Source organism: Malaclemys terrapin, chromosome 15 (genome assembly GCF_027887155.1).
Source record: "Malaclemys terrapin pileata isolate rMalTer1 chromosome 15, rMalTer1.hap1, whole genome shotgun sequence".
Lineage (NCBI taxonomy): Eukaryota > Metazoa > Chordata > Testudines > Emydidae > Malaclemys > Malaclemys terrapin.
Genome location: NC_071519.1, coordinates 34,869,460 through 34,897,435, shown reverse-complemented (window position 1 = coordinate 34,897,435; position 27,976 = coordinate 34,869,460). Strand labels below are relative to the sequence as shown.

General features: G+C 46.4%; 1 protein-coding gene across 1 annotated transcript; it reads right to left on the bottom strand.

Moving 5' to 3' along the window:
• Positions 1-306: 306 nt before the first annotated feature.
• Positions 307-27,976, bottom strand: VPS11 (VPS11 core subunit of CORVET and HOPS complexes). The gene is made up of 16 exons (XM_054005349.1): positions 27,769-27,976; positions 26,441-26,589; positions 25,084-25,219; positions 22,458-22,621; positions 22,082-22,329; positions 20,378-20,579; positions 17,487-17,638; positions 12,943-13,129; positions 12,326-12,469; positions 11,674-11,862; positions 8,059-8,220; positions 4,874-5,013; positions 4,329-4,531; positions 3,591-3,762; positions 3,101-3,323; positions 307-1,236 (listed from the first exon to the last, which is right to left on the bottom strand). The coding sequence occupies exons 1-16, from the start codon at positions 27,929-27,931 to the stop codon at positions 1,072-1,074; spliced, it is 2,799 nt and encodes a 932-aa protein (XP_053861324.1). The 5' UTR covers positions 27,932-27,976; the 3' UTR covers positions 307-1,071.

Genomic DNA, 27,976 nt, shown 5'->3' with positions numbered 1-27,976 from the left:
TAGATAAGATAAATATGCACCGTGTTAAACATTTTTTGCATTTCTATAAGAGAAAACCCTACATTTTACTTGTTATGAAGAAGTGTATTTTCTTCTCTTTTCAGATACATAACTTGTAGCTCCAAGAGCCCCTCCAGGGCAGATTATATCCCTAAATCATCACAGTCAGTTCACATTAAGAAAAAGCCTATGTTCACATTTCTCTGAGCTACAAAACATGCATAAATTCAAAGTATGTACATAAGAAATGTCTTACAGTAAGCAATTCTAACCTTTAAATGGAAAGACAGTTACAGCACAACTGAATTTGTGTGAGGTCACTTTTAATACAGGTGAAACATGGGTCGAGCAGCTGCCAGGAGAAATTCTGAACTCACATTTGAATTGAATTTCTATCTACATGCCTATTAGGACATTCTTCATTACATAAAATCATCTCAGAGCAACCAAATGAAGCAATTACACCCCTAAAAGACCATCTGGCCCCAAATTCTTATTTTCCATCAGTGATAACCAAACTTGATCTCTGGCCTACAAGCAACTAAATTAAAAAACAAATCAACAAAAAACCCAAGACAAGCATACCACACAACACTCGACCATTGGACAAGAAACCCAATTATTTTTCGTAGCCTTCTGTTCTGTCAAGCTAGTATAGTGGTAATTAGCTGCAGCACTGGCTGACCCAGCCCACAGGACAATCAGTTACTGCCCAGCAGAAACCTGCTGCAAAAGGCTTTGTGCTGTGCAAATGTGACACCAGAGATTGCCCTGTAGCGTTGCAGACAGGTTGGTGTGCCCAGGGCTTAAGGCACTGTGAAGCTGTCAGAGGGGTGCTATGCACCATGACCTGTACTCAAACTCTCCCAGAAAGTGCACCGTTCTTTGCATCATATATATCCCAACAACATGGTAGTTTTATAGCCACTTGAGCTCACATCCTCTCCAGTCAAGTTCCATCCGAGTTCATTGGCGGGGTTGAAAGAAATCAAGAAGCAACTAATTTACAGAGTCTTCAAGATAAGTATAGTACAAGATCCACAAGGGAGGCGTCCCAGGGAAGGCATGGCTCTAGGTGCTGCGTTTTGTGTGTATGAGGAGTTCCCTCTGCAGGCCAGCGTCAATAGTTGTGGCTGATTTACCTGGGGGCAGATCCGTGATGAGAGTGAGCTTGTTGAAAACCCCACGACCAAAGTAATCAGCAACAACTGAGAAGCCATCATTAGAGCACTTGAGCTGTCAAAGACAAAAAGAAGCTTCGTTAAAAGAGGGTTGGGTCCTGCTCCAAAAGCACTCATGCGCCATCTGCTGCAATCTCAACTATATTTAGTCACTTCATTTTGCAGCATTTGTGTCACATAAGCAAAGGAGCATTGTCACTCTTGGTGGAAGCTCTTATACTAATACACACCTCAAGAAAGGTTTTCTGCAGCTAGGATATTCAAGCCTTCCTGATTATCCACATGTTCACCTAAATATTCAGTTAATCTCCATTTAAATCGTGTGCTGTCAAATCAAATTGAACCCTATGACGCTATGCTTTTGAACACCACCAACTTAGCATATGTTAAAGTACACACTGCCTTGTCTACATTAGATTTTTCAGATGTTTGTTGGAATACATTAGCTACAAATTCTAACCTTTTAAATCCTTGCTTAGAAAAGGTCTGATAGGAGAGACTCTACCTTTATAGTCTTAAACCTGCCTCGGCCAACTTGACCAACTATTTTCTACCTCCCTCAATTTCACTGTAATTTCAGGTCAAACTGTTGTGCAGTGTTATTGTATGCTATTGCGCAGCTGTCATGTTCCATCCTACAGGTGGATGCCTTTCAGCGACAGCTGAAGGGAAATTACTTCTAGATACCTCCATTCGTAAAGCACAAAAGAATCCTTTGGTATGAAAGGCACCTCAGAGACAAGTCATTCAGCTACCAATGCTCCACAATTCAGGTTCAATAAGGACCTGTTTGCAAAGTAGCTTCATCCTTTCCTATTCTCAACAAGTCTCACAAACAGCACAGGAGCCTGAACTCCTGTGTATATTAACGCATACTGTTCACAGCAGCATGGGCGGCGAGTTCTATGGGCCTGTGGTGCTTGGGCACCAGGAATATTCCTGGCCCAGAGCCCATCTCCAGCACTGTTTGAGGCCGGGTCTCTCCCTTGGCCCAGCCTTCCACCCCTGGGCGCTTCCCCCCACGCATCCCCCGGGCGATTTAAAACGTCCCAGGGCCCCCACCCACCACTGGCAGCGCAGCAGAGCTGAGTGGCTTCCTGCCTGCTCGCTCCACGTGGCTGCCGGCCCCTCCCTGCGGCCCCTTGGCGGAGTGGGTTTGTGACTACGCACGCTGCTCCCGCCCCAAGCATCCCTGTGGCCAATAGGAAGCTGCGGGGACAGTGCCTGGGGGAAGCTGCGTGCGGAGGTCCCCCGCCCTGCCTAGGAGTCCCAGGTAAGTGCTGCACCCCCTCACCCCCTCTTAGATCCTGCACCCTCACCCCTTTCCCACACCCCCCCCTTCTGCCCCCAAACTCCCTCCCAGAGCCTGCACCCAAACTCCAACCCAGAGCCTGCATCCCTCACCCCCTTCCCACACACACCCTCCTGCCCCCAAACTCCCAGAACCTGCACCCCAGCCCTCTACTCCCTCCCAGAGCCTACTCCCAAACTCTGTTCCAGAGCCTGCACCCCTTCCCGTCCCCAAACTCCCTCCCAGAGCCTGCACCCCGCATTCCAGACCCCCTCCCCCACCCAAACCTCTCACTCCTTCTGCACTCAAACTCCCTCCAAGGGCCTGTACCCTAATCATAGATGATAGAATCTCAGGGTTGGAAGGGACCTCAGGAGGTCATCTAGTCCAATCCCCTGCTCAAAGCAGGACTAATCCCATGTCCCAGCCCAGGGCCTGCACCCCAGACCTCCTCCCCTCACCCAAACTCCCTCCTAGAGCCTTAGGCAGTTAGGGGGCGGAGTTTGAGGGAGCGGGCTCTGGGCATTCTAGGCACCACCAAAATTTCTACAAACCTGCTGCCCCTGGACAGCAGAGATGTAAACCCAGCAGGTATAAGGGGAAAGGGCAGTGATGGTGATACCCCTACCTGATGCTGAAACTGATCATGCAGATCTCTCTTCTGTTCTTGGGCTCGGATCATATCTGTGACCTTTCGGTTCTCTGGCAGGCAGGTGGGGCATTCTGAATCGCTCTCTGAGTAGCTCTCAAAGCAGTGCTGGTGAAAGGAATGACCACACAGGAAATGGACTGAAGGCAGCTCCAGGGCACTTGTACAGATGCTGCACTTTGTCTTCTGGAAGATCTTGGGACTGAGAATTTGGGGGTGGGGAGAGAGAGAGAGAGAAAACGATTTTCCTTAAGAAAATTAAGAAATAGGACTACCCAAGGTAAGACACCCCAGAGTCAGTGCACCTGAGCAGCTGCAGAAGGCAGGATTTTCCCTCTAGGTCTCCAAAACCATATCAAGCTCACTCAACCACCAGCAACAGAACAGGAGGAGACCTTGGGGATGCACACTATAGGATGCTCAAACTAGATTTCTATATAGCCAGGGAGAGAGTGAGAGTCTCCGGCACCTGTTTTTGAGCTCTTCAATCTCCTGGCGGATCCTTGTGGTCTCTTCACGATATTTCTGAATCCTCTGCTCATCCTGTTCAATCTGGCGGCTCTGCTTCTGCAGCTTGTTGACAAGATAATCCTTAATCACCGACAGCGTGGCCGTGGAGTTATGCGCCAGAGTCTGCACAACTGAGAAGAACCGGCACATTAATACAGAAACAAACCAAGAGCTGGAACCGCTATGCTGGTCTTAGCTGGACTGGTCTTCTCTGAAATGCCATCCAAAGACCGAAGGGCTCAGGGTTTTACTGAATTACAAAACTCTTGACTAAAACTCTAAACTTTAGACGGAATTAGACAGGGAAACTGTGGGTTCTAGTGACCAATGTGCTTAGGGGATTCCAGAAATAGACGACAGGAAGGTGTTTAGAGCCGGGCACTGGGAGTCAAGAAACCTGGATTCTATTCCAGTTTTGTCACCAGTTCATGGTCTGTCTTGGGCAAGTCACTTCACCAAAGGGGAAACCAAGGCACAGAGACTGAATGGGGATACTTAGTCACAGGCAGGTTGTGAGGCTTGCTTAGAATTCATAAGCCCTCCCCTCAATCAGGGATCACTGGTATGTGCCTTCCCTACAGTGGAGGCTGCTATTGGACTAGCTACATCTCAAGCTGCATTGACTATTGCATTCCTCCAAATTCTCTGTCCAGAGAGAGCTCATTCTAGCCCTATTTCCTGTACGTCTTGTCATTACCGAGCAGTGGAGGCATGAGGTTCTTGTTTTCAATATGCTTCAGTACTGCTGTGATGTATTCCTTGCAGTCCTCTTCTTTCCGGGCAAAATAGCTGAGGGCCTGTTCCCAGAGACAGGTCTCTTGGTCTCCATACAACTCGCACACCTCAATCACCTTCCTGTACTGCTCATTCTGCATGTGATAATGCATGATCTGTTGGAAACTGAAAAAAGGGGAGCCGGGGGAGTGGAGGGGGGGGCGGCAGGTCAGTTGGTCAGCCCACCTCTCCCCTACTCACTGCTGCAGGGACCCCAGCCTCATAATTCCCCAACACTACTGCAAAGACCCAGTTCAGCCAGACCCTCCTACATTATATTACACCACCACTCTGCAAAAATAGCAGCAGAGACACAGGTTAATTTTTCAGCTTGGCAACTGACCTAGATCCCTGCTTTGAGACTTTCAGAGGACCCTCACCCTTACCTTCCTCTTGTAGTACATAAAGGGTTGTGGTCCAGTCCCTAAACCAATAAGGCTCAGTCCCTGGAAGGGAAGCTGCACTCACAGTTTGCCCTGTTCATAAAGGTAGAGGACACCATCCTTGAAATTGTGCATCTGACATAGGACCAAAGCCTTATGGAAAACCGTTCTGAACCTTCCACTCTTCAGCAGGGTGATGGCTTCACTGTGCAGCTTCTCTTTGATCTGCAAAGGAGAGAGAACCAAACAGAGCGTTAAGCTCCAGGAGCTTGGCAAATAATAAGAACGGCCATACCGTGTCAGACCAAAGGTCCGACAAGCCCAGTATCCTGTCCTCTGACAGTGGCCAATGGCAGGTGCCCCAAAGGGAATGAACAGAACAGGTTATCATCAAGTGATCCATGCCCTGTCTCCCAATCCCAGCTTCTGGCAAACAGAGGCTAGGGACACCATTCCTGCCCATCCTGGCTAATAGCCACTGATGGACCTATCTTCCATGAATCTATCTAGCTCCCTTTTGAACCCTGTTATAGTATTGGCCTTCACAACACCCTCTGGCAAGGAGTTCCAGAGGCTGACAGTGCGATGCGTGAAAAAATACTTTCTTGTGTTTGTTTTAAACCTGCTACCTATTAATTTCATTTGGTAGCCCCTTGTTCTTGTATTATGAGAAGGAGTAAATAACACTTCCTTATTTACTTTCTCTACATCAGTCATGATTTTCTAGACCTCTATCATATCCCCCCTTAGTTGCCTCTTTTCCAAGCTGAAAAGTCCCAGTCTTATTAATCTCTCCTCATACGGAAGCCGTTTTATACCCCTAATCATTTTTGTTGCCCTTTTCTGAACCTTTCCCAATTCCAATACATCTTTTTTGAGATGGGGCAACCACATCTGCATGCAGTATTCAAGGTGTGGGCATACCATGGATTTATATAAAGGCAATATGATATTTTCTGTCTTATTATCTATCCCTTTCTTGATGATGATTCCCAACATTCTGTTAACTGTTTTGACTGCCTCTGCACATTGAGTGGATGATTTCAGAGAACTATCCACAATGACTCCAAGATCTCTTTCTTGAGTGGTAACAGCTAATTTAGACCTCATCATTGTATATGTATATTTAGGATTATGTTTTCCAATGTGCATTACTTTGCATTTATCAACATTAAATTTCATCTGCCATTTTGTTCCCCAGTCACCCAGTTTGTGAGATCCTTTTGTAGCTCTTCGCAGCCTGCCTGGGACTTAAATATCTTGAGTAGTTTTGTATCATCTGCAAATTTTGCCACCTCACTGTTTACCCCTTTTTCCAGATCGTTTATGAATATGTTAAATAGGACTGGGCCCAGTACAGCTCCCTGGGGGACACCACTATTTACCTCTCTCCATTCTGAAAACGGACCATTTATTCCTACCCTTTGTTTCCTACTTTTTAACCAGTTACCAATCCATGAAAGAACCTTCCCTCTTATCCCATGACTGCTTACTTTGCTTAAGAGCCTTTGGTGAGGGACTTTGTCAAAGGCTTTCTGAAAACCTAAATACATTATATCCACTGGATCTCCTTTGTCCCCAATCTTGTTGACCCCCTCAAAGAATTCTAGTAGATTTGTGAGGCATGATTTCCCTTTACAAAAACCATGTTGACTATTTCCCAACAAATTATGTTCATTTGTGTGTCATTCAATCATGTTCATTTGTGTGTCTGACAATTTTGTTCTTTATGATAGTTTCAACCAATTTGCCCAGTACTGAAGTAAGGCTTACTGGCCTGTAGTTGCCAGGGTCACCTCTGGAGCCCTTTTTAAAAATTGGTGTCACATTAGCTATCCTCCAGTCATTTGGTACAGAAGCTGATTTAAATGATAGGTTACAGACTACAGTTAGTAGTCCTACAATTTCACATTTGGGTTCCTTGAGGACTCTTGGGTGAATACCATCAGGTCTTGGAGACTTATTACTGGTTATCAATTTGTTCCAAAACCGCCTCTACTGACACCTCAATTTGGGACACCCCAAGGACCAGACACCTACCCTGCAGCTCTCCAGGGGGCTGAGGAGCAGGGGGGGGGAAGAGGAGGAGGAGGAGGAGTTTGCTCTGTTCTTCCCCTTTCCCTATTAAAAAAATAAGAGGAATTCTCCTTGGCCTTGATTAGCAAAAAAATACTCAGTGATCAAGGTGGTTGCTGGGAGCCAGTTTTCAGAATAGAAAGGGTGCAGGTGAGTGAGACAAGGCACTCTCCCAAGGGGTCATAATTCTCCAGCACCCACAATCAATGAGACCCTTAGGCACTGCGTCCAGCCTAACCTAATAGAATGTAATAGATGGACTGTGCTGGTTTGTCCATTCATCTGTCCAGCACAGCATGCTTGGGTCACCCTGTATTAACACCACATACGAGCAGAGCTTAGAGCAGGGTTTGGCAACCTTTCAGAAGTGGTGTGCCGAGTCTTCATTTATTCACTCTGATTTAAGGTTTCGCCTGCCAGTCATACATTTTAATGTTTTTAGAAGGTCTCTTTCTATAAATCTATAATGTGTAACTAAACTGTTGTTGTATGTAAAGTTGTGACGAACTGGGCCTGTTCTCACTGTGGTCTGTGAATGCTGACAGGGGAGTGTGCTGGGATAGTCTGCATTGGAGGATGGGATCTGCCCGAGGGCGCCCGAGGGCGCATACCTGAGTGTGTAACATGAGAACCCAGGAAGGGGTTGAAGGCGAGGCGACTCCTTAGCCCGGGAAACTGAACAAAGGCTGTGGGAGGGGTCGCTGAAGGGAGTGTGCTGGAAGCAGGCAGGGAGAGAGGGCTGGGAGGCAGAGATGGCTCTGACCTCCCAAGGGGGGCTGGGCTGGGATGCCCGGGGACCCCAAGATGGACCTAACTGAGGGGGTCCCTGTTGTCTGTGCCTGCAAGACCTGTCTTGGACTGTATTCCTGTCATCCAAATAAACCTTCTGCTTTACTGGCTGGCTGAGAGTCATGGTGAATCGCAGGAAGCCGGGGGTGCAGGGCCCTGAGTTCCCCAATACTCCGTGACAAAAGTAAATAAGGTTTTTAAAACGTTTAAGAAGCTTCATTTAAAATTAAAATACAGAGCCCCCTGGACTGGTGGCCAGGACCCAGGTAGTGCGAGTGCCACTGAAAATCAGCTCACGTGCTATAGGTTGCCTACCCCTGGCTTAGAGGTTGAAAAATGATGCAAATAGAAATGGTGGGCCCACCAAAGCCCCTTCTCTAGCTACAGGGTGAAAGGAGCTCAAACCTGCAGATCCTGTTCATGTGCCCAGTTCTGGAGTCGAAGTTCCAGCAGCGTGTCATAGACGCCCTGGGGAGAGTCAGACTGCACCTCTGTCATGTGCTCCAGAAAAGCCTTCAGCTCCCGGGAGTTGTTTGCAAAGACTGGAATGAACTCCTCAGAATTAGCCTTTAACACAAGCCAGAAAGAAAGTCAGATACACTGTCCAATCCCAAGTACACGTCTCTCTGTAGCACTCAGCACCCCATATTTCCTCATGGTGATGTAATTATTATATGATTTGTACAAAGTATGCCTTGTGAGGTATTTTAAAAGTCTTGATCTGCTAAACATTAATATCTTGTTGGATTGTATGTGCTATCATCATATGTGAAGTTATGAAATCTTGCTATGTGAGAGTTACTAAAGTACGATGTGAGGCTGGAAACACCAACTGCTAGCCTTTCGGGTACGACAATGAAGAAGCTAGACAGTGCTAATGGCCCATCAACAAAGACAATAGCCATGGAAAAGGCTTGTCCTCACCTGTGGACACTTCAGCCAGCCTATGGATAATGGCTGCTATGCTATGCTGGGAGAGCAATACAGCAGTGCATGGACAACCAGGAAGTTTTTGGAAAGTGTAGGGGACAATTTCCTGGTACAAGTGCTGGAGGAACCAACTAGGGGCAGAGCTTTTCTTGACCTGCTGCTCACAAACAGGGGAGAATTAGTAGGGGAAGCAAAAGTGGACAGCAATCTGGGAGGCAGTGACCATGAGATGGTCGAGTTCAGGATCCTGACACAAGGAAGAAACGAGAGCAGCACAATACGGACCCTGGACTTCAGAAAAGCAGACTGACTCCCTCAGGGAATTGATGGGCAGGATCCCCTGGGAGAACAACATGAGGGGGAAAAAGAGTCCAGGAGAGCTGGCTGTATTTTAAAGAATCCTTATTGAGGTTGCAGGAACAAACCATCCCAATGTGTAGAAAGAATAGTATAATAGAATAATATGGCAGGCGACCAGCTTGGCTTAACAGTGAAATCCTTGCTGATCTTAAACACAAAAAAGAAGCTTACAAGAAGTGGAAGATTGGATAAATGACCAGGCAGGAGTATAAAAATATTGCTCAGGCATGCAGGAGTGAAATCAGGAAGGCCAAATCATACTTGGAGTTGCAGCTAGCAAGAGATGTTAAGAGTAACAAGAAGGGTTTCTTCAGGTATGTTAGCAACAAGAAGAAAGTCAAGGAAAGCGTGGGCCCCTTACTGAATGCGGGAGGCAACCTAGTGACAGAGGATGTGGAAAAAGCTAATGTACTCAATGCTTCTTTTGCTTCGGTCTTCACAAACAAGGTCAGCTCCCAGACTACTGCACTGGGCAGCACAGCATGGGGAAGAGGTAACCAGCCCTCCGTGGAGAAAGAAGTGGTTCAGGACTATTTAGAAAAGCTGGACGAGCACAAGTTCATGGGGCCGGATGCGCTGCATCCAAGAGTGCTAAAGGAGTTGGCAGATGCGATTGCAGAGCCATTGGCCATTATCTTTGAAAACTCATGGCGATCGGGGGAGGTCCCGGATGACTGGAAAAAGGCTAATGTAGTGCCCATCTTTAAAAAAGGGAAGGAGGAGGATCCGGGGAACTACAAGCCAGTCAACCTCACCTCAGTCCCTGGAAAAATCATGGAGCAGGTCCTCAAGGAATCAATTCTGAAGCACTTAGAGGAGAGGAAAGTGATCAGGAACAGTCAGCATAGATTCACCAAGGGAAAGTCATGCCTGACTAACCTAATTGCCTTCTATGACGAGATAACTGGCTCTGTCGATGAGGGGAAAGCAGTGGAAGGGTTATTCCTTGACTTTAGCAAAGCTTTTGATACAGTCTCCCACAGTATTCTTGCCGGCAAGTTAAGAATTATGGGCTGGATGAATGGACTATAAGGTGGATAGAAAGCTGGCTAGATCGTCGGGCTCAACAGGTAGTGATCAACAGCTCCATATCTAGTTGGCAGCCGGTATCAAGCGGAGTGCCCCAAGGGTCAGTCCTGGGGCCGGTTTTGTTCAATATCTTCATTAATGATCTGGAGGATGGCGTGGACTGCACCCTCAGCAAGTTTGCGGATGACACTAAACTGGGAGGAGTGGTAGATACGCTGGAGGGTAGGGATAGGATACAGAAGGACCTAGACAAATTAGAGGATTGGGCCCAAAAAAATCAGATGAGGTTCAACAAGGACAAGTGCAGAGTCCTGCACTTAGGATGGAAGCATCCAATGCACTGCTACAGACTAGGGTCCAAATGGCCAGGAAGCAGTTCTGCAGAAAAGGACTTAGGGGTCACAGTGGATGAGAAGCTGGATACGAGTCGACAGTGCGCCCTTGTTGCCAAGAAGGCTAATGGCATTTTGGGCCGTATAAGTAGGGGCATGGCCAGCAGATCGAGGGACGTGATCATTCCCCTCTATTCGGCATTGGTGAGGCCTCATCTGGAGTACTGTGTCCAGTTTTGGGCCCCACACTACAAGAAGGATGTGGAAAAATTGGAAAGAGTCCAGCAGAGGGCAACGAAAATGATTAGGGGGCTGGAGCACATGACTTATGAGGAGAGGCCGAGAGAACTGGGATTGTTTAGTCTACAGAAAAGAAGAATGAGGGGGGATTTGATAGCTGCTTTCAACTACCTGAAGGGGGTTCCAAAGAGGATGGATCTAGACTGTTCTCAGTGGTACCAGATGACAGAACAAGGAGTAACGGTCTCAAGTTGCAGTGGGGGAGGTTTAGTTGGATATTAGGAAAAACTTTTTCACTAGGAGTGTGGTGAAGCACTTGAATGGGTTACCTACGGAGGTGGTGGAATCTCTTTCCTTAGAGGTTTTTAAGGTCAGGCTTGACAAGGCCCTCCCAACGTTTCTAGGGAACAGAAGCCACATGGACCCTTGTGTCCCATTGACTAGGATGCAGTGGTGGGGAACTAGAGGGTGCTGGTGGGACCTACCGGTCCAAGCAATCCAATTTCCCTGCTCCAAAGCCTCTGCCAACACATCATCAACTCCCCTTAGGGTGGTGATGGGAGGCTGGGCTCTGCTCATATGTTCCAGTGCAGAGGTTTGGGAAGAGAGGGGGAGGAACTAGTGAAGAGAAGTTGCCTAGTGCTTAAAGCAGAGCCTTGGGAGCTACTGCTCCTGTTCTAGTCACAGCTCTGCCATGGATTGTACAGCCTTGGACAGGTCACTTCACCATTGCCTCTGTTTACCCAGAGGAAAGGAGAGGAGAGATCAGTCTGGGACCAGACCCGAGGTCTCCAGCTTCTTGTTCACTTAAGAAGCAATTATACAGGTAGCGGTAGTAAAGATGCCACCTCTCCCATGATCCAAAAGTGTCAGTATTTTTCCAATGCAATGCATGAGTCTTCAGACCTACCCAATACCATAAGGTGACCCCCTGGTCTGTTAAGTCTTCAATAGCAATGGAACAAAGCACTAGGTTTCTTATGACATCTGTGACCCCACGTCTCCACGAGAAACGTCCCTTTGCTCCAACACTTTCTAGTCATATTTGTCAGCTATGAAATCATCAAATTAGCTACATCTCCTCACTCAACCTCTCAAGGGCACGCTGGTTCAGTTACCCAGATCTTACCTTTTTCCCCTCCAGCATCCCAGAGCCTTCACGATCTCCTGTTGGCCGGTAGTCCGTGCATAGGATCTTCAGCAGTTCCGTGGTCTCATTGGGGACATGGTGCATCAGGATTTTGCCATACCGCTTCATGTTACTTTCTGCCTGGTCAAAGGGCAGCTTGCCAATGTACTGCAAGGCCTCCTGGTAATTCTGCAAGGGAGAGCTGGTGATAGTCATATGGTACCACCCTCTGTAATTCAGATACAAAAGCCAAAGCCCTCTGCACAATAGCCAACATGCAGGGAAACAATGCAGTATTTTATTTAAAACAAACAAACAAGGTATGCCAAATGATAACTTTGCCCACCAACGAAATGCGGCCATCTGTGGGGTGAGATGGTGGCAGCCAGATGGGCAACTGGCACTGATCCAGGACAAAACAACTATCCCAGTAGCAGCACCTGAAGTAAGAGCACATTTAAGCCCTGTGTTATTACTTATATGCCTCAGAGGTAAGTCTGACTAGTGCACAATGCTAGCAGTTGTTCATACTGCTAGCACAATTGTCCCCTGAGCAGCTTAGACTCCCATGCTTCATGGAGGAGCACTCCTGACAGAGAGGCTTTCACACCATATAGGGATCAAACAGAAATAGTTAAAAGTATCTTCTCACCTTGATGTCCTCCAGCTGGATTTTGAGGAACCATTCATGGTGTGCATGCTTCTCTGCCAGGTACACAGCATGTGAAAAGTAACCTGCTTGACGGAGTACCTTGATTGCTGTCTCCACATCAAAGTGGACCTCACTCTCACTGGTCTGCAAGGAGGAAATGATGGGGCATTATTGGGGGAGAGGGAGAGAGAGATAGGCCTGATATGGATTTGCAGACATCTGGCCTATCAGCAAGAGTCCTCTAGGCTGTTGGCAAAGACAGACCAGCTTCCATGCATGAGGACCCAAACAGCGACTGTTAAATTCCTCTCATACAAGACAAGCATTGCATGTGCAGATAGCCATTGTTCTAGTTAGATTTCTAAGATTTAATCACACTAGGAAAACAAAATCTTCCATGCTCAAAGCTTAAGATGGCAAATCAAAACAATGCTGCTGTGGTGCTGGAAGTTTAGAGATATGTGCACAAGTGCATGAGGATGTTAAGGACTAATCTAGCAGCCCTTATGCGGGCAAAGCTACTACTGGAATCAGTCTACCATGTTGCTATTGCCCTTTTTCTAATCATTGTACTAACCTGATGGTTTTGCATAACTACTTTTACCTTCCCCCATTACCTTGATGAACTCCTCCAGTTTGGAGCTGTCTTTGAGTTTGGTGTAGCAGTTTAGCAGCAGGGTGGTGTGGTCTGCGTTGGCAAGGGACTGTAGGTGGAGTGTCTGCAAGTACGCAGTCAGGTTGTGTATACGCTGAGCATCTAAGAACTTCCGGATCACGTAAGATGGCTCTAGCTTCCCAATGGTTCTTGAGAGAAAAGTGACATGAGGGCTCTACTTTCAATAAGCCAGAGATAAGAGAATTGACAGCACAGCAATAAAGCTCTGGACACCAACAGGAACCCACCCACTAGGGTCCCAGCTATGTTTCAGAAATAATGACTGGTCAGACCATAATACCATCCATCCTCACATGTAGTGCAGAAAACTTAATACTCTGCCCCAGAGGCCTCGGATTAAGGTTGGGGTGGAAACACATGACGACTTAACATCTTATTTTAAGGGGAAGGTGTGGGGGTTTTGACACACAACTGAGTTAAGACCACCTCAAAAAGGGTTTAAAAACAAGGTTTCCTGAGCCCTATAGTCAGAGCTCTTCTCCCCACTTCAACATCTTAGCCACTATTATCCTGCTATTACACTGTTGTGATCACAACTCTATAGTAAAATTTATGTCAACACTACATAAACCCCAAGAATCCCAGAAACAGAAATACTGGTTCTAAATAAGACAGACAGTAGTTCTTGCTTAGAGCTGTCTCTTGCTAATACCCCACTTTATGAAACTTTAAAAGGCCACTTGTCAAGTTATTTTAGGCCCAAAAATACAGGTTTTGTTAAAGTTGTATATACCTTGGTATAAAGAAATGTATGAGATGTTTGTTTGTTTTTAAATATTTCACTGAATGTAGTCTTATTTTTTTAAACATTCCCCAGGTGTTACATACGAATTACCAGATGGATCAGATCTGTGATTCATCTAGTCCATTATCCTGCCTATGGCAATGTTTGGCACCAAATACTTCAGAGAAAGGTACAAGAAACCTCACAGTAGGCAGATTTGGGATAATCTGTCCCCCCATGAAGACCTCATCGTAATCCCAAAAAATTAGATTGGCTACTTGAAGCAATTTTTGTCCGCATTAACTATTGTATCACTAAGGCCTGGTCTACACTACAAACTTAGGTCAATGGAAACCATGTTATGTCAATCTATTAATATATGTCTCTACAATACTGAGTCCCTTCCGCTGACCTACGTTGTTGTAAAGTCGACTTCTTTATTCCACCTCTGCGAGAGGTGAAGCACTTGATTCGACATCCACGGGTCAACAGAGGCTAGTGTAGACACTGCGTTGTGTAATTCAAATGAATTGGCCTCCAGGAGGTGTCCCACAGTGTTCTGCTGTGACCGCTCTGGAGAGCGCTTTCAACTCCACTGCATGGCAACCAGATACATAGGAAACAGCCCCTCCCCTGTTAAAGCCCCAGGAACGTTTGAAGTTTCATTTCCCGTTTGATCAGCGTGGAGAGCTCGCCAGCACAGCTGATCACGGAGACTCAATGCCACAAACGAGCTCCAGCATGGAGTACACAAGGGGGGGTGGATCTTATTGCTGTGTGGGGAGAAGAGTCTGTGCAGGCACAGCTCTGATTCAGCAGAAGAAACGCTGATATCTATGCCAAGATCACGCGGGGCATGCGGGAGATGGGCTACACCAGGGACACACTGCAGTGCTGCGTGAAAATAAAGGAGCTTCTGCAAGCATACCAGAAGACAAGGGAGGTGAACAGTCATTCTGGTTCCGCCCCACAAACATGCGTTTTTATGAGGAGCTGCAGATGATTCTTGATGGCGACCCCACCACTACCCCAAAATGGAGTGTGGATACCTCCCAGGAGTCCTGGGCCACCTCGGGCAACAACAAGGACATTGTTGACGATGAAGAGGAGGAGGAGAATGGGAGGCAGGCAAGCAGAGGATCCATTCTCCACAACAGCCAAGAACTGTCTTTAACCAGTGAGCCCATTCCTTCGCAGGAACAGGTGACTGCTGAGCAGGATACCGGGAAGGCACCTCTGGTGACTACACATTTCCAATCAAACTGTAGGGTTTACGTGCTATTATTTTTTTGTTTAATCTGAACAAAAATGGAGGTGTAGTGGGTATCGGTGGCCACTCCAGCTACGCAGAGATTATTTATGTGCCAGGGATGGCCTGGAAATCCTCCATGGAGATCTCTATGAAGCTTTCATGGAGGTACTCTGCAATCCTTTGCAGGTTTCTGGGAAGGGCTGCCTTATTTTTTCCCACCACAGTAGGGCACTTTCCCACGCCACTCCAGTATTAACTCTGCTGACATTGCAGCACATGGCATTGCAGCATAAGGACCAGTCTGTACCCAGACACTTGCAGCATCTGCTCCCTTGCTACCTCTGTTCCCCTCAAGAGATGCATTGGGTCTCCTAGGGGAAATGGGGGAAGTTTTCTATGCAAGCCCTTGAACCACAAACAATACAACAAGTAATCCGCCTCCCTTTGGTGAAATCTGGGTCACGCAACCACGCTTTCCCTAAGGTGCCGTGGCTGTGGTTGGAAGGGATTACAGTGGATGGGTGGGAGGGCAGCTTCCTGTGTGTCTCCCTCCCCTGAAACCTAGTGCCGCCTTTATAAAAAAACAAACTATTTGGGGAGCTTTACAATGGTGCCTGTCCTCAAGCACCATCCAGGTTGCTAGGGGAAAGGGGGCATTTCTCAAGTGTCCAACTGTGCTCCCAATGATGTCTTCACAAAAGCAGCAGCACAAAACCTGTCGCCCATGCCTCGTGGCCTTACTCACCTTGTCTGGAGCAGCAAACCGACTCTTGCAAGAGCTAGCCGTTGTGATTACATTGTGGTGTGCAGTGAATTGTATTAAGGGGTGTGGTTTTTTAATACAAATAATCAACCTTGCACCAGAAACAATGTATGCCCTGTCAATGGTACTCTTGTGCTTTGAATTCTTTGCAGTTGAAATCTTGTTCATTGCCGTATTTTCCACACCGGGACAGAGACTCTCTCAGATTAGAAGGTGGAAAAAGAAGACTCGGGAGGACGTTGAAGGAGTTAACGCACGCCTCACAGACAGCTGTGACAGAGAATGGAGGATTTCACTCTCCGAGAACCTGCCATGGACAGGAGAGCATACAAGGAACAAGAGCGCACCATGCAGGATGAGATGCTGCAGATTATGAAGGAGCAATCAGACATGTTGAGGCGTCTGGTTGAGCTTCTAGAAAGGCTGCTGGATGCTAGACTCCCTCTGCAGTCTGTGCAGAGCTGCCTGCCATCATCGCCTAGTTCTCAATCCTCCTCCCCAAAATGTCCTATGAGGCGGGGGGAGAGGGGTTTTGGAGGAAAGAGTCTGTATCCCTTGCACTTAACACCAGTGCAAGGTGAAAAAGGACAAACTTTCGAGTTACATAAACCTGAAAAAGAGCTCTGTGTAGCTCAAAAGCTGGTCTCTTTCATCAACAGGAGTGGATCTAATAAAAGATATTACCTCACAGATAATTCATGGAAGATAGGTCCATCAATGGGTATTAGCCAGGATGGGCAGGAATGGTGTCCCTAGGCTCTGTTTGCCAAAAGCTGGGAATGAGCGACAGGGGATGGATCACTTGATTACCTGTTCTGTTCATTCCCTCAGGGGCACCTGGCACTGGCCATTGTCAGAAGACAGGATACTGGGCTAGATGGACCTTTGGTCTGACCCAGTAGGGCCATTCTTATGTTCTCACTCGCCTTGTCTCTCTAATATCCTGGGACCAACGCGGCTACCACAACACTGCAAACATATTATATCTCTGGATATCCATAATAAATGTCCAATCCCTCTTTGAATCTTGCTAAATTCTTGACCTCAGTGACATCTTATGACAATACATTCCATAGTGCACATTTAGACTATCTGAAAAAGTATTTCCTTTTATCAAGTTTTGAACCTGTCACCTTTCAATCTCACCAAACGTCCTTTTGTTTCTCGTATTACTAGACAGAAAGAACAGAAGTTCCTGATCTACTTTCTCTGGAGCATTCACTATTTTATATACTTATATGACATCATCTCCTGTTTCTCTCCTTTCTAAGGTAACAATCTCAATTTTTTCATTCTTAACAGGAGAAGTTTTCCATACCTGACTACTGTTACCCTTTTGTAAACTCCCGCAAGTCTGTAATATCCTTTTTGAAGTGGGATAACCAGTACTGCCCACAGAATTCAAAATGAAGGCAAACCACTGTTTATATAATGACGTAATATTTTTTGTTTAGTCTCAATCCTGTTCCTTATGCATCCTAACACCTTGTCACTCAATATACTGCTGTGGTAAAAAAACAGAGTTCTTCATTGAGCTGTACATAGTGATGCTCACGTTCCTTTCCCAAGGTGATGCTGTTAATTTAGAACCCTGTAAGGCTGATTGACAGACCCTTTATTACCACTACAACTCATTACATTAGGTTTGACTTGTGTCTGTTACCCAGGGACTAGCTAAATGCAAGGCCTCAACAGCTCCTGTATACTTTCATTATATTCCCCTGGCTTTTCATGACCCCTTCCTACCGTATATACTGCTGAATGGCTCCATCATGGTTCCCTTTGTTGTATAGATGATCTCCATATTGCCTGAAAATCTCTGCTAAGCCATCGCTGTCCAAGTGGTGACTCTTGGCCAGGTTAATAGCCATTTCAAACAGGTTCTTTTTGAACAGCATCTGTGGAATGTGAAGAGAAGATGGCAATATGAGGGCAAGAGCTTCTCTCTTCTTACGCAGAGGTCTGGCAATTTCCCTTCCTTGAATCCCAAAGAAAACCAAGACACCTCACAAATGTGTAATTTCCCCCTCAGACCAGAGTGACTTGGGCTTCTCACTGCCATAGAACAGACATGAAGGCAGAAGAGGTAGAAGACGGGCAGCGCCTTGAAGGTGGGGTGGATGAGGAGAATGAACTCTTTATGAGGTACGAGAGAGAGGAAACTGCAGTGCAGAGATCTAAGAATATAGGGGACTTAATCAGTAAGATCATATTATGTGTAATGGACAGATCAGATTGCATGTACTGCAAAGAAGCATCATATTGACTAACATGTATCCACCTCCCAACTCCTGTCCTGACTCCTTGAGGCTCCCCCACATCAGGTCACAAGTATGCGTCCTTTAATAGGCAGTAGGTTTAAGACAAGCATAAGGAAGTATTTTATCACAACACGCATGATCAACCTGTGGAACTCATTGCAAGGGGATGTTTTGAGGGACAAAGCTATAGTTGGGTTCAAACAGGAATTAGATCAATTCATGGATAGGATCGGTCCATCGATGACTATTGGTCAGGGACACCCGATGTCTCGATGTCCCTAAACCTCTGACTGCCAGAAGTTGGGACTGGATGATGGGATGAATCACTCAGTAATTGCACTGTTCTGTCATTCCCTCTGAAGCATCTACCACCATCAGAAGACAGAATAATTCACCGGATGAACCATTGGTCTCACCTAGTATGGCCACTCTTACGTTTAACCACAATAACCATCTCTGTCCCTATACCTCCTTTCCCTACACCACATATGGGCCTCTCCTCAGCCCTGCAAGCCTCACAAAGCAGAAAGGTTAAATCTCTGGAAGGAGGTGTCAAATTCATTCTGTGGCAAGGGCCAAATTTAATTTTTAATTACAGTCAACAGGTCGAATAACATGTTCAGGACAACACACTCCCCTCAATGCACAGACCTTCCACTGAGATCAATGGCAGGTTACCACAGAGGTCAGTAATAGAATCTGGCTTTTACATAACACAACTGTCAGTAATTATTTGTTCAGTCCCTTATTGTCACATTCAGCCTCATGCAACAGGGTAATCTGCTCCCCTTCAGCTACACCCTTCCCGCCTTATCCTCCTTTCTCTGTTTCCATCCCTCAACCCGGTCTTCAGGTATTTCTTCCTCTCTTCCCTCTGCATTTCTTTTTTGCAGCAATTCCCACCTCCTTGGGTTTCATTCTCACCTCCTTCCCTATACCATTCACTAACTGTTCATCAATTACATAATTAATGCTTACATTCAAGTGTCATAATAAGGCTTAAAAATTAATACTCCATTGAGATTAATGGGAGAGTTCACACCTCTCAAAGCTATTGTGTCTCAGACTGTCTGCAGATTCAGGAAGATTATAAACTGATGCATTCTTTTTGGTTCATATTTGAGAAGTTTCCTTCACAGCCACAAGGACTAGAAACGTGTTTTTTTGTTTGTTTTTTGTTTTGTTTTTTTACATAAAATCTTATAATCTGCCACATCTGAAAATAAATCCAACACAAGGAAGAAGGTTTTTGACCCCTCTGCTCTAGAGAGTGGCATATTTCACCTGCTACACATCTCACCAGGTAAACATCAGAAGTGCCCGCAAGGCTAGTTGTTCCTTCCATTCAATGCTGTCCAAAGCCTATACAGGTTTGCATAAGATACTAAGGGCATGGCTACACTTGCGAGTTGGAGTGCATTCAAGCAGCCCTGGACGCCCTAACTCATAACCTGTCCACACTGGCAACGCACTTAGAGCGCCTGGACTCTGCAGTTGGAACGCTCCTGGTAATCCACCTCCACGAGAAGCACAACGCTTGGTGCGCCTCGGCTGAAACGCTCCAGCATCAGTGTGAACGAGGTGTTGCATTATTACGCTCTGATCGGCCTCCAGATACGTCCCATAATCCCCTTAAGTCAAGTGGCCACTCTTGTCATTGTTTTGGAATTGCTGCATGAATGTGGCTATTCCCTTTCAAAGCTCCTTTTCTGACATCCGGCATGCTTATCTGCTCCAGGACAAAGCAAAGCATTACTGTGGAATGCTGTGTGAGAGGGAGAGGGGGGTCTGCTGCGGTCTGAACTTACAAGACAGCATACTGACATGCTCTCAGCTCCCCAAAAACCCACTCTCTCTCCCCCCCACACATACACACAACACACTCCCTGTCACACTCCACCCCACCCCTGCATTTGAAAAGCACATTGCAGCCACTTATATGCTGAGATAGCTACCACAATGAACTGCTCTCTGTGGCCGTTGTAAGAGCTGCCAATGTGGCCACGGCAGTGCGCTTGAATCTGACAGTGTGGATACACTGCAGCGCTTTCCCTACTGCGCTCTCCGAGGGCTGGTTTAACTCACAGCACTCTACATCTGCAAGTGTAGCCATGCCCTAAGTTGTCTGCAATGCTTGGGTTGTGCAGAGAAGCTGTTAGCTCACCTGCTATATAACTCACTTACAGACAAGGTCAGGGAAGTCACATCTTCTACTGGCCCCTCACCCACCTTGTCTCTCCAATATCCTGGGAGCAACAAGGCAACGACGTACTGCCAACATATAACTCACTTGTCCAAAGTGCTGGCTTCTCAACCTCTAATCTGTGGAACTTTTACAAATCTGAAGCCATAAAACAGATTAAGAAGGTGGCTTGCCTCAAGTTTGGTCTGAGTATCCTTCTCCTGAAGCGCATGGATCTTCCCATCTCTAGTCAGCACGTAGAGAGACCCCCACTCTGCTAAGACATCCACCACGTCATCGAAGACCGAGCTGTACGCAATGAACTTGTTACACAGGTCATAGACATTCAAGATTTGCTTGTCAGAATTCTGTGGGTCGCTCCCAGCAAACTCTGATCTGGATACCAAAAGAAAGAGAAAGAGATTAACACACGTGCCCCTGGATTTCTGAATCAAATTCTAAATAGCGTCTCCTTAACACACATAGAGCCGGGATACAAACCTTTGAACAACCATGTGAGTATATCGCATGTTGTTAGTCCATATACTAGATGGGAGAAATCAAATCTGAGTTATAAAAGGGTGGTGACAGATCCCACTGGATCTGGATGGTGGTGCATGCTGGGAGCAATGACTGGATTCTGTAGATTCAGCTGAATTCATAGCAGCCTTTGCCAGGGCTCTAATACCAATCACATGCCACAGTAATGTCAGTCAACACCTGGGATGATTCTCGGGGTGCCAAGGACTGAGAGTCACCTTGTTTCCCACTGTGCCTCCAGCTGGAGAGAGACTTGCTGCTGCTTAACTGGATGTCAGCTCCCTGACACCCACAGCCTGTTAGCTCCCAAACCGTCTCCTCTGGGGGCTATATCCCCATTACTTTGCCTTGCAGGTTAACGACAGGTGCACTCCAGTCCCCAAACCACTTTGAAGCATTCCCCTGTAGTGTTCAGCTCCCTAATGATGGAACACTCACAGTAATAAGAGGTGTTTTGTCCCTAAGGCAACAGTGTACACACCATCTTGAATGATTCAACTCTGGAGCAGCATCTCGTACAATACTACAGCACTGAGTTATACTTACAGGGAAAACAATCATAAGTTTATCATCAAAGATCAATATTTATGAGATAGTGAGCAAGGATAATGGAAACAGAAGGAAGGGTTACCTATCAAACAAAATCGTAACACCATTCCTAGAGACTAAGATGAACTGTCTGACCTTCTGTCCAAGTAAGATTATCTTACCCAAAGCCTTTTTGCAGTGTTTTCAACCAAACCTGGTTGAGATCCTATTTTCATGAATGTAATTGCACCCGATTACTTCCTAGGCAAAGGAATACAGGGTGATTTCCTTGTCCCCACATACAGTCTAATAAACTGCTGAAGTGCATCCCTGGAGAAGGTTCCTACCCCCCTGCTGTTCTTCTCTGCCTGTTAAATCTCAATTCTTCCTCTGCATTTAGCTCAGACTGGGGTGTGTGAACGAGACAATACTCAATTTACATGTCAGACAGACAGACGGATAATTATCTTAGTTCTGGCAGGAAATCAGTTCTTCACCTCTGCTGGGGATTAACACCTTGATACAAACTATCAGAACATATTTCCAGTGGATATACACATAACTCCTTACATAGCAGCCATACTAACATTTACGACAATAATCATAACCATTTAAAAACCTCATCTGGTACTCTTTCTGAATTAATACTATGAAAGCGGTAGGCCTGTTAGCAGTTGCTCTCACAGACCAGTGAGCCCTCTGCCAGCTGAGAGCAATGGGGCTCCGCGTCACAATAGCCTTGCACAACAAAGCGCCAGGAGAGCTGCAAAGAACAAAAACCGCATAGTGAATACATGTAAAATGGACTCATCTGCTTCCCGGAGTCTTACTTTGGAGAGCTCTTCCGGTCCTTGGAAACAATGATGAGGTATCCCCGATACCAGTGAACGATCAACTTCTGTCCTTCAAAGGCAAAGCAGGGGCCACGCTCATCTGGCTGGTACAGATACACACATTCGTTTCCTGCCACAATGAACTGGAGGTCCTGGGAGGGGTCGCTGAGCGTGGAGCAGCGTAAACCGCAACCATGTGTGTCCAGCTCCAGGCGAGGATAATCCTTCACTGACAGCATATAGGACTGTGAATGAAATATGATTTTTCAGAGATTATATCGAACAGCAGATTGGTGATAAATAACCAGGAGCTGTTACAAGCAGTGGGCCAGAGTCTGACCTCCATTACTGCTTTGTCAAGCCAATATCTTACCTGGATGTTCTCCGTGGTGACAACAAAAAGGTGGGTGATTTTCCCAGACTGGCGGAAGGCAAGGCCAGTGACCGGGTAATTGCCTTCATGCAAGATCTGGGTCTTACTGTGTCGGTCTCGTGTGATGTCACCTTTTGTAAGCACAACACTTCCATCTGCAAAACCTGTTGAAGGAAAAGGACTAAACTGTTTATGTCTATGGCACTTTCCAAACATATACTAGTATTAAGTCCAAGGCAGCTGCAGTCAGCTGGATCCTCCTTGTTGTTTCCCAGACAGATATGCATACTGGGGTGGTCCCATGGTCTTCTTACTTCACGGACCCATGTATCGAACTCCTTTCCTGAGTAGAGCCTACTAGGACCTCTTCACGGCCATCTCCTGGCCCAGTGCAAAGCCTTACTGTTTGAGAAAGTTTAATCTGGGTTTCTTACACACACGCTTTCTTTATGGTTTATTTTCTCCCATTGCTCCTTATTGTTTTGCTTTGCTACAACAGACGCCTAACTCACTGGAACCAGTTTTGTGTAACAGTTGTTTTAAATCACAGCGCGCCACATGTACATAATGAGCACTATAAAAGTCAACATTGTAAAATGGAAGGAAACCAGTTGGTCAAAAGTCACATTTTTAGAACAAGTCTCTGAACAAGTTACTGATCCACGAGAAGACCTTCTCTCTTATCTCATGACTATTTAGTTTGCATGAAGAGCCTTTGGTGATGGACCTCGTCAAAGGCTTCCTGAAAGTCCTCGTACACTATATCCACTGGATCACCTTTGTCCAGGTGCTTGTTGACACCCCCAAAGAATCCGAATAAGTTGGTGAGGCATGACTTTCCTTTACAAAAAGCCGTGTTAACTCTTCCCCCAACAATTCGTGCTCATCTGCCCCTTGTGGGTCCCAGAACTAGCTGCTCCAAGAAGCAGTCACTCATGCGGTCACGGAATTTTATCTCAGTGTCATGCCCCAATGTGACATTTACCCAATCATTATACGGCGCTTTCTGCTTCTGGAGCCTCTCTAAGCAACTTTATCATTTCAGAATCGCTGTCACCATCTTTGTCAGGTGGTTGATAGCCTATGCCTACTGCTATACTTTTTTTTTTAGTCAAGCATGCAATCAGGGCCAGATTTCCAATTAGGCACAGTAGGCATATGCCTAGGGGCACCAGCGTTCTAGGCTCATCTAAAAGTTAAAAGTGGGTTAAAAGTTAAAAAGTTAATACATACACGGTTAAAAGTGGTTAGCGTAAGCTTATTTTAAAACTTATTAACAACCCAATGATACAGTAGAACCTCAGAGTTACGGACACCTTGGGAATGGAGGTTGTCCCGAACTCTGAAATGTCCGCAACTCCGAACAAGACCTTACGGACTTCAGACACCAAGGGGATGGAGGGATTGGGACTACAGCCACAGGTGGGGGGGGGGGGGTGTCAGGGCGGTGCGGGTATCAGGGCTTCTGACCCTTGGGAGCACCAGGGCTCAGGACTTTAGATCTGGGGGGAGCGCTGGGACTCGGGGCTTCAGCCAGCACTTGTACAGCTCCGCTCCCAGTTTCAGCAGGGGAGGGGCGCACTGGGGCTCAGGGCTTTAGCCATCAGGAGAGCGCTGGGGCTGAAACCAGCGCTCCCCTCGTAGCTAAAGCCCCAAGCCCTGGCACCTTGCCCTCCGGGGCTGAAGCCAGGAACAGAGCCGCAAGGCTGAAGCCCTAAACCCCAGCACCCCTTCCAGGTCTAAAGCTCCCGAGGGTCAGAAGCCTGGACCCTTCTAACTATTGAAGGAGAACTTTTAAAAATATATGGATTGCAAGGATATCATTAGCACGTTTGCGAAGCAAAAGTCAAGGAAGAAACATGTGCAGTACAGTTGCATCTACCTGCTACCTATGTGATTGTTTTAATTACATGTATTTTTTGTTACTGTATTCAATAAATATTTAAATTATCATTTATATTAGTTTTTGATTCATTTTTTACAAAAAACACGAAGGTCAGCTGTAGGCTGCGGAGGGCGGAGGCGGCATTGAAGATGCTGTACATAGGGGCGCGTAAGATATAAATCCAGCCCTGCCTGCAATTTCTATCCATAGAGAATCTATGGTACAGTTTGTTTCATTTCAGATTGGCACCTTATTTGACTATGGTTCCTTTAACATAGAATGCCACTCCCCGACCTGTGTGACCTTCATTATCTTTCCTATATATTTTATAGCCTGGTACTACCATATTGCAAAACTCATTCTCCTCCACCTGAACAAAATCTAAATTACCAGAGTGTCCTTTTTGTTTTTTTTTTTTTTTAATTATTTTTAAGCCCCGTTAATTTAAATAAAAATTTTAAATATAGCTAGATGGAGTATGTACCTAAATTTTAAACTTCAATAAAGCATTAACTCTTTGCAAATAAATTATAGTAAAAATCAAGATTTGCCAAACTTCAGCAAGTAATTACTGATGTTCTCAAGTAGTGTCAGGTACATTCTCTTTAGGATGAAAACCACACAACGTGAAAATGTCAGAACACTCTACGCTGCCTTCTGTAGGACCAACCCATTTTCGTTCCATCATATTAACTTCAGAGTTTGTTCGGCATCTTCAGGAGGAATTTGCTTTTCACTTACCGATAGCCATGAAGTTAAGATTCTCATGGACAGTTAGGCAGGACACAACTGTAGGTTTGTTACCCGGTATTGCTGGGAAAATCCTTGTGCAAAGAGGATTCCCACCATCTCGTTTCTCTAAGTTCCAGACTTTAACCTGCAAACAACACAGACAGAATGTGAGTAGATATGGTCTTAAGGTATATGGGGCCAAAACCTGGTCCCTTTTAAGTCCAGAGGGCTAGAATTTAGCACACTGTTTTTACACCAAAGACATTCCCAAACTAATCCCAATACAGTAACTCCTCACTTAAAGTTATGCCGGTTAACGTTGTTACGTTGCTGATCAATTAGGGAACATGCTTGTTTAAAATTGTGCAATGCTCCCTTATAACGCTGTTTGGCAGCCGCCTGCTTTGTCCACTGCTTGCAGAAAGAGCAGCCCGTTGGAGCTAGTTGGTGGGGGCTTGGAACCAGGGTGGACCAGCAGCCCCCGCATCAGCTCCCTGCTCCCCTAAGTTCCCTGTGCGGCAGCTGCCCAGCAGCTGCCCAGCAGGCTATCAATTGCCAGGTAGTTCAGCTGTCCCTCCCACCACTGCCATGTGCTGCTCCTGCCCTCTGCCTTGGAGCTGTTCCAGGGAGCCTCCTGCTTGGTGTGCAAGGCGGGGGGGAGAAGAGGAGTGGTAATGTAAAGGTATCCCCCTCCCCCCGCTCCTTTACCCCATCTCCACAGAGTAGGGGGGAGACACGCAAGACTGAGGGAGCATGCTGGCAGCAGCTGCTGTCTAACTTGCGGATCTACTTAAAAAGGAAATGTACTTAGAATGGGGTCAGCGTACTTAAAGGGGTAATGCGCATCTCTCTGACACACACTGTGTCTCTCTCTCTGCCATGCTATCTCCCCTCCCTTCATTCGTGCTGCCTTGTAGAGTGTGAGGCTACATTAACAACGTGTTACCTCTTGAGTGCTCAGCTGAGTGCTAGTTCATCATTTAGCAGTAAGGCATTTCCTGGGAACTATCCCACCCTCTTCCACCCTCTGACTTCACCACCTCAACCAAGCTTCACAATCATCATTGCTGTGTACAGAATTAAATTTTTTGTTTAAAATTTATACTGTGTATATGTGTGTGTATATATATATATAGTATTTTTTCTGGTAAAAAAAAAAATCAATCCCTGGAACCTAACCACCCCCCCCCCCCCCCATTTACATTAATTCTTATGGGAAAATTGGATTCACTTAAAATAATTTCGCTTAAAATAGCATTTTTCAGGAACATAACTACAACGTTAAGCAAAAAGAGTTACTGTATATTCCTCTTCCTCAGAAAAGCAACACAAGCTGGGCTCACGTCCTCTTTGTCATTTGACTTACCAGCGGGTTAATGCCTTCTTCATCTTCACCAACAGAAGCCAAGATGCTGTGCTGCTTCAGCTGGTACAGGTGAGTCACCCTCAGCTTGTAAGCCTGGAAACTGCTAAACTGAAGGGAGCGTGGCAAGAACCAGATCTGACCTTCCATATGTAGATGATAGTCAAGGTACTCATAGAAAAAAAAATGAAACCACACATACCACAACCAAACCCTTCTTAAACTACCCTTATTATTTACAGCTGGCCAAATATAGTTATACTAGCTATTATTCCAGACACTGAGGTGATAATAGAGCAACAAAATATTTAGAGAACATTTTAACGTTCAGGTGACCAGGAGCTGGAAGAGGCAGACATTTTCTATATGCCAAATGGCAACTGAAAAACAAGGCAACTGAAAAACAGACATCCTACTATATTAGTTTAGGGCCCAATGCTGCGAGGTACTAAACACTTCTGATTCCCAATGAAAAGCGCTTAACGGGAGGCTTTCAGAACCTTACTGTATTGAACCCATAGTGTATTTCAAGATGAGGGTGGTCACCTTGTTTCTAGTACATAGATTAAATATTTTTGCCCATTGTACTCTTTCTAGTTTTTACCAACAGTGATTCTCAGCCACGCAGAACGCATTCACAAGTGTCTTCACATGCATCGTGCAACAAAGAGAATGGACTACCCTTCCTAAAGCCTGATGGATTCCAAAAACACACATTAGGTCAGCAAAACCACTCCTTGTGGTTTCAGGGAATGCTTGCCATATCCCAGTTAACTACCCAAAACGCTCGTTCTATAAAGGAGAAATATTCTGAAATTGACTGCATTATATATCACTCACACACTTCCCATTTCATTTCTCCACAAAACAGGTAGAGCACAGGTGGTGGAAGAGCAAGTTTCTTCCACTCCACACCGTCAATGTGCCTCAGCCCCACTCAGAAGCTCCCTCCTCTAGCAGTAAGTAGAGACTAGTTCAGACTATACAGTTCATCCAGCCCTAGACTCGTGGGCTGAGGTTGGCAGGGGAGCATTTGGTGCCAATTGCGATGGCCAAGCCTGTGCGTGAAACAGACATACGAATATTTGAACAGTACAGCACCAGCCAGGCATAAGGAGCAATCTTGTCACTGCGCTGCCGACTCCGGACTTGGCCATTCCTAAAGCTCATCCCGTCGCACCGGCGCCCACGGAGGGGGAAAGGCGCCCCAACCTCTTTCCTACCCGCTAGCACTCAAAGGGGGTGGGGGCCCCCGCTTCGCTCCCCCCGCTAACATCCAAGGGGGAGAGGCGCCAGACGGCGACCCCCGAGGGAGCCTCGAGCAAGGATATCCCCGAAAACCAGGCTGCCTCTGCCCGAGTCGCAGACGGTGATGCCCGGCGGAAGGGCGAAGGGCTTCCCCGCGCCGGCACCTCCCCCGTCGGGCCCGGGCGGCTCCTTCACCAGCTCCCTGTCAAAGAACACGAAGCGGCGCCACTGCAGGTAAGCGGCCATCTTGGCACCCAGAGCTGGACCCGGCGGGGGTCAGGTGACCGGGCC